The following is an 18,553-nucleotide window of genomic DNA, read 5'->3' as shown; positions in this document are numbered from 1 at the left end:
AGATTAAAGGGATGGGAATCCTCACAAATCCCATCAATAGAAGTACAAACTAAGGCAACATAGATACAGAATCATAAAAAGTTAATACCGGATGGACTAGTGTCAGGATTAACATTTCCTGCATACATCCCCAACTTGATCCAAATATATATCACTTAAACTACGAATCACTCATCTATAGAATATGTAGACAAACATGCAATTGCACTAATCATGCTGTCCGTCCATAAAACAAACACAAATAAGAATTAGATAGTAATCCAAGTAAATCCTAAGACTACTCTTGCCCTTATATAGCACAAATATAAACAAAACAAAAATAAGGCCCGAGACACCTACAAATTGCCAATATGTATGACATCAGAGTTCTGTAAAGTCGTATCATCTAATCAAGTCAGCTAAACACTATCACAGCTACTCAGCACAAATGAGCATAAGAACAAATACATGTTGCAAAACTGAAAGGCAACCAGTACATAAATTATACATGCTGCAAAACTGAAAGGAAACCAGTACATATCACAAATTTATGCCAAATATATTATAAATTCATTAACACAGTTAACAAACAAAACAAAACAAAACAAAACTTCAGAGGTAGTCTTCAAAATTTCTCACATTCATATCACAATGTCAAAAACGTTCGGGACAAAACTTAAAAAGTCTAAAGATGAAGGTAAAACAGCTAGATATAGAAGCAGATAAGTAGCTCCGATGATTGGGACAACACACAGGCAACAGTCCGGCAAGCGCAGGCAAGCAAGCGCTCAACGGTAAGACTTCTGGAACCTGGCGCGGGCGCCGCGACCGCCAAACTTCTTGGGCTCGCAGCGCCTGGGGTCGGCGACGAGGAGGGTACGGTCGTAGCGGGCGAAGATGTCCTTGACCTCCTTCTTGGCGGCCTCATCAACGTACTTCTGGTAGTACGCGACGAGCCCCTTGGCGACGGCCTGGCGGATGGCGTAGATCTGCGACGTCTTCCCGCCGCCCCTGACGCGGATCCGCATGTCGATGTCCTTGAACCTGGACCGCCCCGCCAGCAGGATGGGCTCGAAGGCCTTGAGGCGGAGCATCTCCGGCCGGATGAGCTCGATCGGGACGCCGTTCACCTTGATCAGCCCGCGCCCAGGCTTGGTGTAGGCCACGGCCACGGCCGTCTTCTTCCGCCCGAAGCACTGGACCGTGCCCGCTGCGGGGCGCTGCAGCACGGCAGCCATGGTTGCGGGGATCGCAGCGGAGGCGACGGCGACGGCGCGCTAGGGCTGCTGCGGCGGCGGCGGCTCGGGGAGGTGGCGGCGGCTTAGGGGGGAGCGAAAGGAGGGGAACGCTTTTATAGCTTGGATTCGAATCGTTAGGGTTTTGTGGGATCGCTGCTGCTCAGAGAATGACATGTGGGCCCGAGAGGTTTGTTTATGGTGTCTGGGCCTGAGTTATTATCGGGGGCCCATTTAGTGGTGAGAACTTGTTGGGCTGGGCCTTGAAGGGAAAGTGGTGAGTTGTGAGGCCCAAGTGTGTGTTCGTGGTGATAAAAGGCCACGGGGGGAAGGGCGGAGAAGCTAGGGTTTCGGCCCTCACGAACACTACTTGATCTTATCCGAGCGCGCCGTCCGGCGGCGCCGCGGCAGCGGCCGGAGTCGCCTACCCCGTGGCCGTGTTGCCCCCGCCGACCTGCAAGGGTTAGTGGGTTGGTGGCGCGGCTCGTCGGGAAGAGGCGGCGCGGGCAGCCGCGGTTGCTTCCGGCGACGAGCGATGACGACTACCCGCGGTCGGAGCGCGCGCGATGATGGCCGCGCGGGTTCACCCCCAAAACACAAAACAATTCGTGATGTTTTGCTTTTCTTTGATTTGTTTTTTTTTCGAGAAATTAGAAGTGTTTTTTTATTTAAAAAGGGTTTTTTTCTTTTTTGGTTTGTTGAATGGCTTCTGTTTTCTGTTTGTGCTTAATCGTTTTGTTAGTGGGGTCTGATTCTATATCACCTTCTCGTCATTGACAAAGTGATTTGGTTCCAGAATGATGATATTAAGGAAAGTGTAAACATCTGCATATCGTTAAATTGTCTGTGTCAGTATCAATAGTCATTGCACTTGCCTAATAAGATTTAGTTTCTACCACCTGTTGCAATCTTCTGCATATCTGAAATTGGTTCATACTGTTGCATTGATAGTTATTATCATGGTTAAACATTTAGAATGCACTTGCGGCAACGTGTATAGCGAATTTTCTCAATGTAGTGATGTTTGGCTGGGGGCTCATATTAGGCGTTACACTGCCAATCAATCAACTAAGGGCTCTGTTTGCTAGCATAGAAAAGCAGCTAATAGCTTTTTATTGTTAAGGCTATTAGCCAATCTATTAGTTTGGTTCTGTTTGTATTCTCCATCTAATTGTTAGTGGTATTTAGCTTGGTACTTAGCTAACCTTTAATTAGCTAGGTACTCAATCCATCCCAAATTGTAAGTCGTTTGACTTTTTTAATATCAAGTTTGACCATTCGTCTTATTCAAAGTTTTATACAAAATATCACTTTTTTTGTTGTGTATTGGTTTATTAATAAAAGTTCTTTAAGAATGACTTAAATTTGACTATATTTGCACAAATTTTTTGAATAAGACGAGTGGTCAAACTTGGGGTAATTAAAGTCAAACGACTTACAATTTGGGATGGAGGGAGTAGTTCATTTTGAGTTATGGATCTAAACAGGCCCTAAAGGAACTCAGCCTTGCTTGACAAGTTGACATGATTATGCATGTTCTGTGATTTTGAGGATCATATGAACCACATTTGGTCCAGTGTTAATTTAGTGGCTGGCATTAATATAGTGTTAGCTCCATCCTTGATTTTGGATTAGCAAGGTGGAAGTTTTAGGTACAGTGTAGAACTTATGTTTGGGACTTTATGTCTGCCCCAATGGCAATTGCATAGTGCCTGTTGGATGAACAGGTCCCTGAGATGTACTACCATATTATTCACTGTGAGCTGACGTTATGTTTTCTCTAATCATCAAGAATAAGGATTGGAAATTCATACATAGCTTTATGTTCCATGATTCAATCTGTACTGATCATTCACTTGCTGCAGTTTTTGTGATTCTTAAGATTGAACACAAAATTGCTTATTTAACCACCCTTGCTTCTAACTTGTCCATTAGGCTTTAAGTTTAACCTGACATGTCATATATTTGGGACTTTTAAGTTGCCCCTGTGACTTTTATGCTGTGCCTGTGGGATGAACATGTTCCAACATTTACTCCAATTTTTTCACTTTGTTAGCTAGTAGCCATACATGTTTAGCTGATCATTAAGAATGGGAAATGTACATCCTCCATACTATGTTACATATGTTCTGCTTACTTGCTTGAACACAACTTACCTTCCAGCTTGTTTTACCAGTTTTGTACCTTGAAAATGAGATTTCCTGGTGGCTGATTTGTGCCCTTGTGATTTTCGCCTCGTAGCCCAGCATTTTTGGTTATTCTGCTATGGGCCAATAGCAAGCATGTGCTTGGCTTAAAGCTACAAAGAGGATAATGTGTTGAACTTATTTGCCTTAGTAATGTTTTAGGCTTACAGGAATTCCCCTTTTTGAAAGAGCTGCTTGTCCACGTGCTGTTGCTGTGATTCTGAAGCTAATTAACTTGATGGCTCTCAATGAAGCAGAAAGATGTTGCTGCCTTGTAGAATCAAGTTCGAGTTGTCCCCGAGCTGCAAAATTTAGAAGCTGTTCACAATTGACTGCATGGCTGCTGCATTTTTTACTCTGGAGTATTGACTGACGCCTACTGCACGAGGGGAGATTCAGTGTGATAGTGGGGTCATTCTGCTGCTTTTAAACATGTTCAATGTAAAACAAATTGCTTGCTGAAATGAGTTGTTAAACATGTGCTTTGTCTGAAACAAGTTGGTAACACCTGAACGAGAACATACTCCTTTTCCCCTCTCGGAGCATGCTGAGTTGATGGAACTCGGTGTATTGGCTTAGCATGATGAGTTGATGACATGTGTGACTTCTTCCAGATATGAAGGTGTCAGCCAACAGTACTTTCTGTCATGGCTTATTAACCAAACGAACACTGCTGAATCGCTTGGAAGATTGCAACTCGTGTATCGACAGTCAATTTCAACTCGCCCCGGCGTCCACTGCACTGCTCAGTCGCACTCGTTAGCACTCGCTTGGAAGATTGCAGCAACCGGCAGTTAACGGCAACTCGCTTGGAAGATTGCAACAATCGGCAGTTAACAGCAACATTAGTTAATCGTGTGATAAAGCAATTCTGCGAAAATTTCAGAATGTTCACAGTAAGCTATACGTTCATCTTTATATATATGTTGAGAAGCATTCAAATAAAGCGCTGCGACATTACTTCAGGTGGATCATGGGTATTCTGTGACCAGGAAGTGAATCAGGGTGTTCTGGGGAGAGGAAGTGAATCCACCTTAGTCCATTGTTTATTAAGCAAACATCTGATAAATCTTGTTTCTGCCCTCCATAAGCTACCTAATGAGGATTGGTGATTCAGAACAGTAACCCCTCCATCAAGCGCATAGGCTCCTGATGCAACTCACAAGCAACTTCTCAAACGAACACCGCACGGCACTTGATGCAACCATAACAAGCAAACTCCCAAATAAAAGAAGCGAACATGCTTAGGTTAGCATTGGCCTCCTCTATCTTGGATTTCTTCACAACAGTGTGAAATGATGACTCCAACACATATGCCAGCAGCAAGATAAGATAAAGGCTAAATAAAATCTGCCACGTGCCAGAAGAATATCGGTTTCAATCCCACAATGTTCAGAAACAGCAAAACTATTGTCACTCTTCCATGATCACATTTAACATACCTTACAAAATAACAAGCCTTTGACTTGACAGTATATGCTTCAACTGGACCAACAAATCCTACGGTAGAAACCTTTCCTAAAGATAACCTGAATATTACAATCTATCTATTTTGTGCAACTGAGAAAACCTGAGAGCCTGTGTCAGTGAAATGTGTTACATTAGATTAGCCAACAGAGACAAGATACACACACACCCCTTTTCTATTTATTTTCCTCTGTCAGATCTTGAAAATCTACTAGATCTATGAACCTTCAGCTTAATTGTTGGCACCTTTCTAGACAATGCTTGCCAGATCATCTGAACTGCATCATCCTTCTGGGATGGATACTGATACTCAAAATGTTTATCCACCTCTTTGAGCCTATTCCACATCTTTGTCCACTGTTGCTTGCTTACACCACTGAGCAGTTGCATCAGGTAACCTTTTTTAACAGCATCAGACGAACGGACAAAAATGGAGAACTTTGAATAATCCAACACGTCCTCATAAGGTAGCTCAATGTTGTCACTAATGATAACAGGGACACAGTGGCTCACTATCGCGTCAAACAGGCGATTGGAAGAAGGGGTGTCCCCGGCAATGTTTAGGCAAAATTTTGATGAGTGCATTCCTTGGCTGGCTTTGCTGGCCCCATGGTCCTGGACACTTCCAAAGGAAAAGTAAACATCCTTTTCATCTTTGAGCATATAATATAGCTCCTGTCGAATGCTCCCTCCCTGGGTATGGATGATGCAACATATTAAATTACAAAACACCAATTGTCACTAAACGACAGAATCACTTAAAATTGTAACATGACAGTTATTAAATAAGAAAATAACAGCAAGCTGGCAGCAATCGGAATAGGTTCACACAGTCATTTTTGGCACAATAGTTTAGTTTCCATAATTCATACATGGTTCGTATATGATATTGGTTGGTATATTCCTGTATTAATACCATATGTTAATGTCAAAAGGTTGAAACATGGGGAAGATGTTAATAATTAATTAATCTCTGGAACTTGATGGCTTGAGAAAACAAACATAAACCAAGAGTCTTTCCAGACAAAGAAGATTGAGAAAGCCTGTGTAAACCTCAGTGAAGATTATCAAATTACACAAACTTCATCCAGAGGTTCAAGCATTAAAATAAGGTGATGGATGTAGATTAATCAAGAAAGGGCATTATGCATAGTCTAAGATTCTGAAAGGACAAACACCAGAACATATATCCATTTTAGTTCAGAAAAACCATATGGTGCATGGCTACATAATAAGTTTAGTTACTAGTAATTACTATCAGCACAGGCTAGTCAAAATTGCGGCGCTTTCAAAGAGTAGTAATAGTAACCTGTCCTATCAAAACACATCAACATCTGAACTCACGATTACATCAGGATTCATGAACTCCAAAGAAATAGAGCAACTACATACTAACTCTAAGGGGAAAAATCCAAGGCTTTTGCAGATCTATTTAGTATAAACCAGCTCCACATCCACGTGAATAGTCCCTTTTAGCAATAATAGTCATGATCCCTACATCATTGTAATCATAAGCTAAATTCACCAAATTCCAAATTACGCTATGTATAGCTTGCTAGTTCCTGATTTATATTTTATAAAGCCAATTTCACTAAATTCTAAATCATGCTACTCTTACTGTATAGCTTGCCAGTTCCTGATTTATCTTTGACAAGTTTTGCCCAACAAAAAAGGAATCTTGATCACAAAAGACAATTTTTTTTATGGTATTAGACTACTTGTCTTAGTAGAACGCTTGATACATGACAGTTTCATATTGATCAACTCATATAATACTTCTCCTACTATAGTGTTCAATCCTTGACTGCTTCATTACAATTCTCCTAGTATAGTGTTCAATCCTTGACTGCTTCATCACAATGATTAATTTATAGAATCAACTAGTAGAATGTCCAAGACAGATTCATAATGTACTCACAGAACCAACAAAACTAATCACCAAATTGCAGCAAGCACAATTACCTCCTTCCTGTAAATTGCTCCCCGGAAGTACAATAACGTGGGTCGGTCATCAAACTCAGCCGAGTCATTGATGAACGTCTTAGCCATGTGCTTGTATGGCGCAATGACATCCTTCTCCAAGCTAGCCACTCTCGGTGGGTACCTCCCGAAGTCCGACAGCACGAACACGGCCGGAGACAGTGTCTCCCGGGCACGCAGCAAGCTGTTGGGGTGGTGCGCGACGATGACGTGGTCGGCGCCACCGAACCTCCTCCACTCCGGCCGCGCCGTGAGGTACGCCACCAGCTTCTCCTGCAGGGCCCTGTCCCTGCTCACCTTCTCGGGCGGCACGGGACGGGAGTGGCGGTTGTAGCTGAGCGACGCGAAGAAAGGGACGAAGACGAGGTCGGCGTCCCGGGAGTCGGCCACCCGCACTGCCGAGTGGCGGCCGCAGGGGGGTGGGGTGGAAGAGGAGGAGGAGAGGAGGTCGAGCGTGAGCCAGTACTCCACGCTGTGCTGCTGGTTGAGCCCCCCGGGGTAGCGCGGCGGCGGCGGGGAGGAGCCGGGGGTGACGTCTGGCCAGACGGAGTCAGCGGAAGGCGGGGACCAGCCGAGGAGGCCGAAGTGGAACTCCGGCGGCAAGTCGTACATGAAGACCTTGACCGCAGCGTCGGCGCGGGGGTCGCATCTGACCGGCGCGGAGGTGGTGGAGGAGGTGGAGCTGGATGCTGAGACGGAGGAAGGGTCGTCGGGTTGGCCGTTCTCGTCAAGAAAGGAGAGCTCTTTGTCGCCGGCGGTGGCGTTGGGTGAGGAGGAAGCGGTCGAGGTCACGGCCGCGGGGACGGCGGTGGGGAAGGCATGGTGGGGCGGGACGGGGAGGCCGGTGTCGGCGGGCCGCCAGCGCGCGCCGACGGCGGCGAAGAGGAAGATGGTGGAGGCGACGAGCAGGGTGGCCGCGGCGAGCGGGAGGAGCAGGGTCCGTCCGCGGGGCGCCATCGGGCAGCCCGGGTCATGGCTGGACTGTAGAAGGCGGCGGCGGCGGCGGCGATGGAGGGAGGAGCATGGCCGGGTGGGGGTGGCGGATGGATCTGATTCAGTTGGAGTCGGATTGGAGGAAGGAAGGGGAGAGGAATAGGACGCGTCAGTCCCAGGTCACGTAAAGCTTGTTTCTTCTCCTTCTTTCTAGCCTTTTCGTAATCCGCACCAAGGTCTTGTTTAGGCCCTGTTTAGTTTTCCATACAAAATTTTTCCATTCATCCTATCGAATCTTTAGACACATGCATAGAACACTAAATGTACATAAAAAAATAAACTAATTACACAGTTTTGTTAAAAATCGCGAGACGAATCTTTTAAGCCTAGTTACTCCATGATTAGCCTTAAGTGCTACAGTAACCCACATGTGCTAATGATAGCTTATTTATACTTAATAGATTTGTCTTGCAGTTTTCTGACGAGCTATGTAATTTGTTTTTTTAGTTTCTAAAAACCCCTCCCGACATCCTTCCGACACATCTGATGTGACATCAAAAAATTTTCATCTCCAATCTAAACAGGGCCTAAACAAGGCCCAAACTTGTTGCTTGTGTGCCGTGTCATAGAAAAGGAAGGAAAGAAAATTTATATGAGTTTTGTGCTAAATCATGTCCACGTGAACAACTAATGCTTTTTTTGTTTAACTGATAAGTTCTAATTGTGATTTGTTGTGAATAGATTCAGTAGATAAACTCAAATGAACATAGTGTAAAGCTTTTAAACTTTTTTCTACTATTTTGGATCTACAGGAGATCCCTTAAATACATTTATGAATCCAGATAAAACCCGCTAAGTACTTTAGCGACCAGCCATACAATTTACTCAAGGTCTTGTTTAGTTCTAAGGCCTTGTTTAGATCTAAAAAGTTTTTAGATTTTGACACTGTAGCATTTTTGTTTTTATTTAACAAATATTGTCCAATTATAGACTAACTAGACTTAAAAAATTCGTCTCGTGATTTACAGACAAACTGTGCAATTAGTTTTTGTTTCCGTCTATATTTAGTGTTTCATGCATGTGCCGCAACATTCAATGTGACGGAAATCTTGAAAAGTTTTTGGTTTTGAAGGTGAACTAAACAAGGCCTAAAAATTTTTAGATTTTACTACTATAACACTTTCATTTGTACTTGAGAATTATTGTCCAAATATGGACTAAGTAGGTTCAAAAATTTTGTCTCGCAAATTATAGATAAATTATACAATTACTTTTTTAATCTATGTTTGTTGCTTCATATATGTGCCACAAGATTCGATGTGATGTAGAATATTAAAAAATTTTGGATTTTGGATGAAACTAAGGTCTTGTTTAGTTCCTCACAAATTTTGCAAAAAAATTTAGATTCCCTATCACATCAAATCTTGTGACACATGCATGGAGGATTAAATATAGATTAAAAATAACTAATTGCATAGTTTGCCTGTAATTTACGAGACGAATCTTTTCAACCTAATTAGTTCATGATTAGATAATATTTATCAAAATACAAACGAAAGTATTATAGTATTTATTTTGCAAAAAAAAAATTTGAAACTAGACAAGGCCCAAATATATTATTTTGTTGGTTTTTCTATGAATGGTTGGTTGGGCCACACAATAAATGGTTTCTGCCGTAAGACTGACTCCAACAGCTACAAGGCAAAACGGTGACCCATTCCAAGGTTTAGGTGCTGCACAGTAAATGGGTTACAGACCCAAAAACGATGTTTTCCAACAACCGGAAGGCAAAGAGAGCCCCATCCACTCGTCTCCCTCCCCGGTCCGCTCATCTCCCTCTCCCGCACTCTCTGCATGCGCTGCCCACCTCCCTCCTCGCCGATGAGCTTGCCAGAGAAAAGGGAGCAACCGTGACCGAGCTCGCCGAGGAAGAAGGCATGGGCCGCATTTGGTCTAAGCACATGAGCAAGTGCACGGGGAAGTTTCGCCGCGACCGCATGGAGGAGCTCCGGCCTGCCGCCGCGCGGGCGAGCGCGTGGGCAAGCTTGGGCGGTGGGCGCAGGCGAGCGCGTGGGGGAGCTTGGCCGCGACTGCACGGAGGAGCTTCGGTCCGCCGCCGCCACGCAGGTGCGCCGGCACCGCGAGTCCGCGAGTGCGCGGCCGTGTGGGGGAGCTTCGAGCGGCCAGCGCAGGCGAGCGCATGGGGGAGCCGGCACCGCGAGCGTGCAGTCAACCTCCGGCCCGCCGCCAAGTAGGCGATCACGCGGCCAACCTCCGCCCTGCCGTCATCCTCTGGACCCACCATTATCGGCGCAACAGGATTGCATCACGGGGAAGAGAAGACACATATTTGCGTTTTGGCTCAGCTGGTACCCAAAATGGGTGTTCTATTTGCATATGCTGTTGGAGACTATTTTTGGTACCCAAAACACTGTGCACTACCTAAAATGCGTTTGGGTCACGCTTTGGATGCTCTGTTGGAGACAGCCTTAGTCCGTAAGAAACAAGAAAGGCCCAAGAATCACAAGTATTTTTTTAACAAAATTTCAAAGTATTTAAAATTTCCCGCTTGTTTTTTGCAAAAATGAATGGATACATGAAAATATATTCTTTATTATTACTTTCATTTTGTAGTGAGTGTATATAAAGAAGGGTTTATCTCTATCTATTCTTTTCTAAATGGGAATGTATCTAGTGGAAACTATAATCTTCGTGAAAACCTATACAATCATAGCAAAAAAAATCATCTAAATTCACCAAAAAATCACATATATAGATAATATGATGATACACAACCTTGTAAAATATCTTGTCCAAACTCAAATTCTTTTGTGAGATATAAAAATAACAAATTTCTAACAAATCTTGTGGACAACTTTCTGGCTTGAAATTTGTTATTTTTATATCTTACAAATAAAGTCGAGTTTGGACAAGATATTGTGTGGTTTTTTTGGTAAATTGAGACAACTTTTTTTGCCATGGTTTACACGGGTTTTTACGAAGGTTGTGGTTTCTACTAGATACGTTCTCTTTCTAAATAGGCCGGGTTTGATGGTGTGTTTGTATCAATAAGAGTTTTATGACTTAGTTTGGCAGTGTGTAAAAGTTTTGTCTTTCTAAGTGAGCAAAGCCGTCCAGACCGACTTCGCTGGCCAGCTAGGCCGGGTTTGACGGTGTGTTTGTTTTACGTTGTTTTAATTACTAATTTATGTGTAAAAGTTTTGTAAAGACTATTCCTTTCATCTCCTCTAGGCATCAAATCGATCCTTTTAGAGCTATTGTCGACATAGCCAAATCAACATCGAACTTCCATGGTTCAAATCGATTCTTTCTAAATAGGCCCATCTTCGATGGGAGTTTCATGACTCAGTTTCTAATACATCCATATTTTAGAAATAATGCATAGGAGTTTTCTGGGGATGAAACTCTCTCTACTTTCATAAAACTCTTATCATCTCTCTCTTCATTAATATAGCGCCACATCAGCATATTTAATGTGTATGAAACTCTAGTAAAACTCCATTGAGATTGGCCTTAACAGGCTACCATGGGAAAATTTGACCTAGCCGTGTTCAAATATAGGTAGTTTAGCAAAGCTATCCTTTTTTATTCTTGAGCTCCACTTTTTAATTCTCCCATGGAGTGATTCTAGTGGCGGAGCAAGATAGGAATCAATTTTAGTGGCGATTGAAAGAGGAGCAATGGTAAGTGTTGGAGGGCATTTTTTTAGCTCTCACCTCGAAGCATAAATGTAGGAGTAGATATGATTCTCATTGGTTCCCCAACAAAATTCAGTTGTATTTTCAGCATTTGGCAGGGTAGGGATCCGAAGAAGCTATGACTAGAAGTGGAACTCTACTGAACCGGCCCATAATGATCACTTACCTCCTTTAATTTGACTCCATAATTACATTAATATTTGCTTTTTTGTCTTTTTTATGTAAAAATGATGTTTATATAATTGTGGCTCAAAAATGTTGCTAAGTTGAAGTAGATTGTAGAGGTTGATGATTCCAAAGCAACATGTTTTTAATATTTTTTATTCCACTAAACATTATCAGTTTCTTTTTCCATTACAATGAACACCATCCAAGTGTTTTTATATTAAAAAAAAAAGAATTGTGCGGTGGCCGGACGTGGAAAAGCCTGCTGTAAACTCGGATGAAGGAAAATTTCGGGCCCGTGGTAGGTTTCATATCCGGCGTAGGCCCCGTGTTCTTCTTTATTTTTCCATCAGGTGTCCGACGACCTGATTGGTCAAGTCAGAGTGGGTGATAGGTGAAGCCGTGAAGGAAATGATTGGATCATCGACTAGCAGTTCGCAAAAGAAATCAGAGGCGACGACGTGATCCTTAGCTTGGGCAGAGGCAGACAGTCATTTCGCTAGCAATGTATGATCCCTTCTCTCATACAGTATCTCTGCAATTGTGATTTCTCTGAAACTTGTTTCCTAGGATTCGATTCTTGATGGTTCAGTAGATTCTATTCTCGATTGTTCGTTTGCTATATATGAACTCGTGATGTAGTTGTTTAACTTACATCTGACAGCTCTACAGTAGAAGTTTCCCTCTTGCTTGGCATATTTTGCTCTCCCTTGCTTCAGATCTAAGCTAAAGAGCAAGTTGAAACTCGACCATGTATATTTTACCTATCTTGTTTTTCTGCGCCAGCTCATCTATATGTAGTGGCATAGGATCTATCTATTACTCCTATCCTGAAAGAATTTAGTTTAAATCTAGAATTACGCACTTCTTGGGATGGAGGGAGTACATGCCATCTGTCTGCAAGGTTAACTTTAAGCCTCCATCTACTTGCATGGCCTGGAGATGCTAGATTGCTTAGGAACAATAAGCTCTGAAAATAGACCTGTAAGGCTTTTCTAGTTCCCCTGTTGCCTATTGCAGTGACCCCCAAGATTTTTTTCACTTTGATTCTCTAATCATCATACAAGTGGGACGACAGCCTTGCTTGTACTTGGTTGTACTATTTGACCATCTAAAGCTAGAACGTTTGTGTTCAGTGTATCTGAATCTGACAAGTACAAACTGAATGCAAACCTGACAGTCTCACATGCTAATTCAGTATGTTATACAGATACTCATGTTCTGACCTTACATTAATCATAGTACATTTATTCATCCAATGTTCTTTTTTCAACAACACAGGGTTTCCATATAAGATCACAGTATTTAACTTGGAGGCTTACCCAAGTAGTATTCCACAATCTATAAAGCAAAGATGGCAGAGGCTGTGGTTTCTGTCGTACTTCAGAAAATTGCTGCTAGTTTGGGGAGAGAGGCGCTAAAGGCAATAGGCTCACGGTTAGGAAAAGAAGCATCAGATTTGCTTGAAGCTGACAACAACATGAGGCAGATTGAGATTGAATTTAGAGTAATGAAAGCTTTTCTCATGCAAGTACCAATGTGTTCATCGCATAACTTGGCTTTTGATGCCTGGCTTGATGAGGTAAAGAAGGTTTCACACGATGCCGAGGATGTCATTGACGAGTATGCATACCTGCTTGCAAAATCAGACACCAAAAAGAGTAGCTCACTAAAGAAACTATGACATCGTTCCAAAGACGTGGGTGGTTGGCAGAGCATTACTGTAACAGCTTAGGCAGATCGAGGTCCGTCTTTCAAAGCTCACAAGCCTGCGAGATCGTTATGGCATTGCAATAATGGGAGAAGGAGAAGTGAACTACCAATTTCAGAATAGTCAACTGCAACATGTGCTGGACACAACATGTCTGAACATCGAGGATAACATAGTCGGGATCGAATTAGAAACGGCATGGCTTGTGAAACAGCTGATACACGGGCAAGAAGAACGAACAATTGTCTCTGTACGTGGTATGGGTGGTTTAGGCAAAACTACTCTTGTCCGTCAGGTATATAAAAAGGATGAAGTTAAACAACATTTTAACTGTTTTGCATGGATTGCAGTTTCTCAAAGTTATAACAATGGGCATCTCTTGAGGGGAATATTAAAGCAGCTCCAACAGAAGCAAAAGGACATCCCTCAGAAGGTTGACACTATGGACCTTGCAAGCTTGTTAGAAAAACTAGCAAACTTCTTGCAGGACAACAGGTATTTGATTGTCTTGGACGACATGTGGAGTCGAGATGCCTGGGTATTATTAGATCCTGCATTGTCTAGAAGCAAGAAAGGAAGCAGAATTATCATAACAACAAGAAATGAAGATGTTGCTTCATTAGCAGATGATGAGCACTGCATGCAACTAAAAACCCTGGGAAAGAAAGAAGCGTGGGATCTCTTTTGTAGCAAAGCCTTTCCAAGACTAGAAGGCAAAACATGTCCTCAAAGTGTTGCTTATTGGGCAGAAAAAATTGTGGACAAGTGTGAAGGACTGCCACTAGCTATTGTTGCCATTGGAAGTTTGCTCTCACGCAAGAAGCCATATGAAAATGAATGGAATTCCTTTTATCATCAGCTAGTTTGGCAAATAGGAAACAACCCAGATCTCAACGCTGTGAGGAATGCCCTCGATCTTAGCATCAACTATTTACCAGGAAATGTAAAGAACTGCTTTCTATATTGTGGCCTATTTCCTGAAGACCACCAGATTAGAGGAGAAGAGATTATTAGATTATGGATAACTGAAGACTTTATAGAAGAAAGGGGGCCAACTAGTATAACTATGGAGGAAGTAGGAGCTGAATATCTCAATGAAATCGCTCAACGTTCTCTCCTTCAGGTGGTCCAGAGAGATGCTTATGGTAGGTCAGAGATATTTCAAATGCATGATCTTGTCAGAGATATAGTTGTAAGCAAAAGTGCACAAGTGAGAAATTTTCTGTTCTGGATAACTCTCGTGTTACAATGCATAGCAGAGAAGCACGCCGTTTATCAGTACTGAAATCTGACAGCATTACAGATGCTCTTGAGGGTGGAGAAAAGATACGGTCCTTCATTTTGTTCGAGTATGGAGTATCATCCTCTTGGGTACAAACTGCTACTGGAAATTTCAAGCTGCTGAGAGTTTTGTCCCTACGATTTGCAGAAATAACGAAACTCCCTTTTTGAAGCTGATGAGTCAGGAAGGATTATATTATTTGGTGAAGTGTATTTCTCAATTATTTCGATCTTTTCGTCACAAAAAAAAATGTTTCGATCTTTTATAGATATAGATATAGATATAGATATAGATATAGATATAGATATAGATATAGATATAGTCATATAGTCATATAGATATTGATACAAATAAAAATATATATACATATATAGATGTATCCCTAATTAATATTAGGGATAGATATAAAATTTAAACTAATAGGACAAGCAGCCTAGTGTATTTTGGAATGCAAAAGTCAATGGTAAAGTAAAATTACCGATTAGGGCACATGCCCTCATAATATCGACCACAGGATTTGCTCTAAGATTCGTGTCTAGCGGGAGAGAGATAATTTTCTATTGTCTTTCTTCTGCTGAGCACGAATCTCAGAGCGAATCCTGTGATTCACAATGCGATGGCATGTGCCCTTAAGGATAAAGAAATTGTGTTCTTGACATTCATGCACTGCTTGCTGCATGTTCATTACAATGGCATGGCATGCATAGGCGTTTCACATTTATTTTCACACCCTCTGAACCAGTCTCAGTCGTATCATTCACTCCCATATAGTCAGGCAGTCAATTCTCTGTAGAAATATCTCCAACTGAATTCATCTATTGTTAGCCATCTGATCTCCTATATATATATATATCTAGCAGCGTACGATCCATCCATCCATCCACCGTACCTCTTGTACAAGTAGAAGTCCTGTTCCTTCCATCCCCGTCCGGCGGCGGCGCGCGGGTGTCCCGGCCTCAAATCTCCCTGGCCGGCATGACCACCAAGAACAAGGTGGCGGCGCTGCTCCTCTGCTTCCTCGTCCTGGCCGCGATCGTCTCCGCCGAGGTGTGTATGTGTATGCATGCATGCTGCACTGGTGATCTCTCTTCTTGGCTCTTCTCCAGTCTCTTACATTTTCTGCTTGGATTGCTCTGCCCTGCACCGATCTCAACAACTCTGAAGATCATCGATGCCAATGGTGTCGACGACGACGACGGTGGTGATGAAGAGCAGCTAGACAAAGGCGGCAGCGGCGGCCACCACAACCACAAGGTAAATATAAAACTGACCAACAACACGATCGGTTCAGATCGGAGTACATACACATGTTAATAAGCTTTATTACGAGCGAGCACGACGACAGATCGATAATAAGAACCTGGAAATGATGAACGCATGCATCTGCTGCTGCTTGTGCAGGGCCACAACAAGGATGGCAAGGGAAACCTGAAGCCCTCTCGTAAGTCGTCGTAGGCGCATATATATATATATACTCCATAGATGATTTTGTTCAGTTCTTCCTGCTTGATGATGTTTTTGTCAGTTTATTAGGCTCGATCGATCTGTGCTACTTCCTCAGCAACAAGAACAAAGTTCTGATTAATTAAACTCAAACAATGCATTGTGAATTGTTGCAGAGTGCGGCGGGGAGTGCAAGCGGCGATGCTCCAAGACGCACCACAAGAAGCCGTGCCTCTTCTTCTGCAACAAGTGCTGCGCCAAGTGCCTGTGCGTGCCGCCGGGCACCTACGGCAACAAGGACACCTGCCCCTGCTACAACAACTGGAAGACCAAGAGAGGAGGTCCCAAATGCCCATGATGCATGCATGCATGCATGGGCCTTTCTTCCTGTTCCAGCTTCCTGTTCATTCTCCAGCCACGCCGGCCCGCCCATGTCTTCTATTCCTTCCTGGACAATAGTAGTACCTAGGAATAATAGCAGGTTCTTGTTTCAGAGTAGGATCCAGTTTGTTTGGGCCTTAAAACCTCATAGTATCCTCTGAACTCAAACAAAAAAAAAGCAATATGGAGGATTATTCCAAAAAAAAAAAAAGGAATTCAGTGTGTCCAATTTGCGTTGTCGCATGAGACTCGCAAGCGACAAAGCAGGTTAGTATTCGCCTAATCTTGCCAGACACGGGTTGCTTTCTGCTACTAGTAGTCATTAAAAACCTGCACGCCATCAGATCCCATGCATGATTGGTCGCTATACCAAGACACCGAGGCCTTGTTTACTTCCCGAAATGAAAATTTTCGTGACACTGTAGCACTTTCGTTTGTTTGTGGTAATTATCGTCCAACCATAGACTAACTGGGCTCAAAAGATTCGTCTCGTCAATTTCGACCAAACTGTGCAATTAGTTTTTATTTTCATTTATATTTAATACTCTATGTATGTGTCTAAATATTCGATGTGACGGGGAATCTTGAAAAATTTTGTGTTTTTGGGTGGAAGTAAACAAGGCCCGAGTATATATCATCATTCATCAATCAGGGATTGCATGCATGGCGAACAGATTGACTATTGTGAATTCAGGATCAGATGCTACACCTGAACTACCTACTGCTCCCTAGCTCTGTCCCAAAAAAGAGTACTGCATTTCTCGTTATTTGAAGAGTCCAACAATTTTAAGTTTAATCAAATTTAGACAAAAAGTACTACTACTAATATTTATAGTACCGATAAGGAGTATTATATTAGATTATTTATGAAATATATTTTTTCATAGCAAACCTATTTTATTTTTTTAAAAAGAACCATACTATTCTCTGTTAATATAGCTGGACTTATATTTTTTTATCAAATTGCAAATCTAGAGTTGCACTTATATTTTTTTATCAAATTTCAAATCTAGAGTTGCACTATTTTTAGAATGGAGGAGATACTCCACTATGCGAGGACATGCTATTGCCATAGGCAGACAGCCCAAGAACTATCCATGAGCATACAGATAGGACATGAGAGATGCCCTTTGTCCTCCAAGTAAAGACAATCATAGTCTGCCCAATTCTAGGTTTGGTTAGAGTTCAACTAAATTAAGTTTGATTGAGTTTATGCAAAATATTGTCAATATTTAAGACTGTAAATGAGCATATTATAAAAAACATATTTAATTATACTTATTTAATACAATAAACATAAATATCTAGTTTAACTGAGCACTATTATATATATATATATATATATATATATATATATATATATATATATATATATATATATATATATATATATACACGGTAGCGCTATTCTACACCGTAAGTCAAAACTGAGTAGAAAAAATACTGAGCAATACTGAACAACGTTCAGTATCATCCAGTCGTACACCCAAGACCACGAAAATACTGAACAATACTGAAATACGAGTACTGAACAATACTGGAATCTGTTCAATATAGCAATTTGGTGTAGAATAGTATTCTACACCTAGAGTGTAGAATAACACTTATATATATATATATATATATATATATATATATATATATATATATATATATATATATATATATATATATATATATATATATATAAAGGGAGTATCATTGGAATTCCATATCATATATATATTTTTTTGAGAGCACGCTTAAGCGCGTATTTCATTAAGCAGAAGAAAGTTCGAAGAACAAGTTACAAGGTAACACCGATGTTACCCCCCTGAAGCCGAACCCCAAGACAAGCAAGCTCCTAACCCCCAACAAAACACGAAAAGGACCCTCAAGCAGCTGCACGCGCAGCAAAGTAGCTAGATGTCCATTCCCAGCTTCACACCAAACTCCCGCTTCGTCCTTGATGAGAGCAGCCAGCCTTTGCGCGTATGTAGCGCGTGCCTGGAATGTCCTGGCATTTCTCTCCTTCCAAAGCGACCAACCAACAAGCAAGACATAGGAGTCAAAGCCTCGACGGAAGAATTTGG

General features: G+C 42.1%; 3 protein-coding genes and 1 pseudogene across 3 annotated transcripts; 2 read left to right on the top strand and 2 right to left on the bottom strand.

The window, feature by feature from the left end:
• On the bottom strand, positions 518-1,314 carry LOC8071307 (40S ribosomal protein S16). Its single transcript, XM_002441709.2, has one exon. The coding sequence runs from the start codon at positions 1,215-1,217 to the stop codon at positions 768-770; it is 450 nt and encodes a 149-aa protein (XP_002441754.1). The 5' UTR covers positions 1,218-1,314; the 3' UTR covers positions 518-767.
• LOC110429718 (probable arabinosyltransferase ARAD1) lies at positions 4,735-7,969 on the bottom strand. Its single transcript, XM_021446132.1, has 2 exons — positions 6,830-7,969; positions 4,735-5,560 (listed from the first exon to the last, which is right to left on the bottom strand). The coding sequence occupies exons 1-2, from the start codon at positions 7,802-7,804 to the stop codon at positions 5,048-5,050; spliced, it is 1,488 nt and encodes a 495-aa protein (XP_021301807.1). The 5' UTR covers positions 7,805-7,969; the 3' UTR covers positions 4,735-5,047.
• LOC8071305 lies at positions 11,992-14,956 on the top strand (annotated as a pseudogene).
• On the top strand, positions 15,513-16,692 carry LOC8071304 (gibberellin-regulated protein 5). The gene is made up of 4 exons (XM_002442681.2): positions 15,513-15,704; positions 15,822-15,911; positions 16,059-16,098; positions 16,277-16,692. The coding sequence occupies exons 1-4, from the start codon at positions 15,633-15,635 to the stop codon at positions 16,456-16,458; spliced, it is 384 nt and encodes a 127-aa protein (XP_002442726.1). The 5' UTR covers positions 15,513-15,632; the 3' UTR covers positions 16,459-16,692.

This window comes from Sorghum bicolor, chromosome 8 (genome assembly GCF_000003195.3).
Source record: "Sorghum bicolor cultivar BTx623 chromosome 8, Sorghum_bicolor_NCBIv3, whole genome shotgun sequence".
Taxonomy (NCBI): Eukaryota; Viridiplantae; Streptophyta; class Magnoliopsida; order Poales; family Poaceae; genus Sorghum; species Sorghum bicolor.
The sequence above is the reverse complement of the archived record's forward strand: the minus strand, read 5'-3'. Positions and strand labels throughout refer to the sequence as shown.

Coding starts and splice junctions, on each gene's coding strand:
- LOC8071307 (XM_002441709.2), bottom strand. CDS start 1,217: ATGGCTGCCGTGCTGCAGCGCCCCGCAGCGGGCACGGTCCAGTGCTTC.
- LOC110429718 (XM_021446132.1), bottom strand. CDS start 7,804: ATGGCGCCCCGCGGACGGACCCTGCTCCTCCCGCTCGCCGCGGCCACC. Junction 5,561..6,829: donor GAGCAATTTACAGGAAGGAG/GTAATTGTGCTT, acceptor ATCCATACCCAG/GGAGGGAGCATTCGACAGGA.
- LOC8071304 (XM_002442681.2), top strand. CDS start 15,633: ATGACCACCAAGAACAAGGTGGCGGCGCTGCTCCTCTGCTTCCTCGTC. Junction 15,705..15,821: donor CCGCGATCGTCTCCGCCGAG/GTGTGTATGTGT, acceptor ACAACTCTGAAG/ATCATCGATGCCAATGGTGT. Junction 15,912..16,058: donor GCGGCCACCACAACCACAAG/GTAAATATAAAA, acceptor CTGCTTGTGCAG/GGCCACAACAAGGATGGCAA.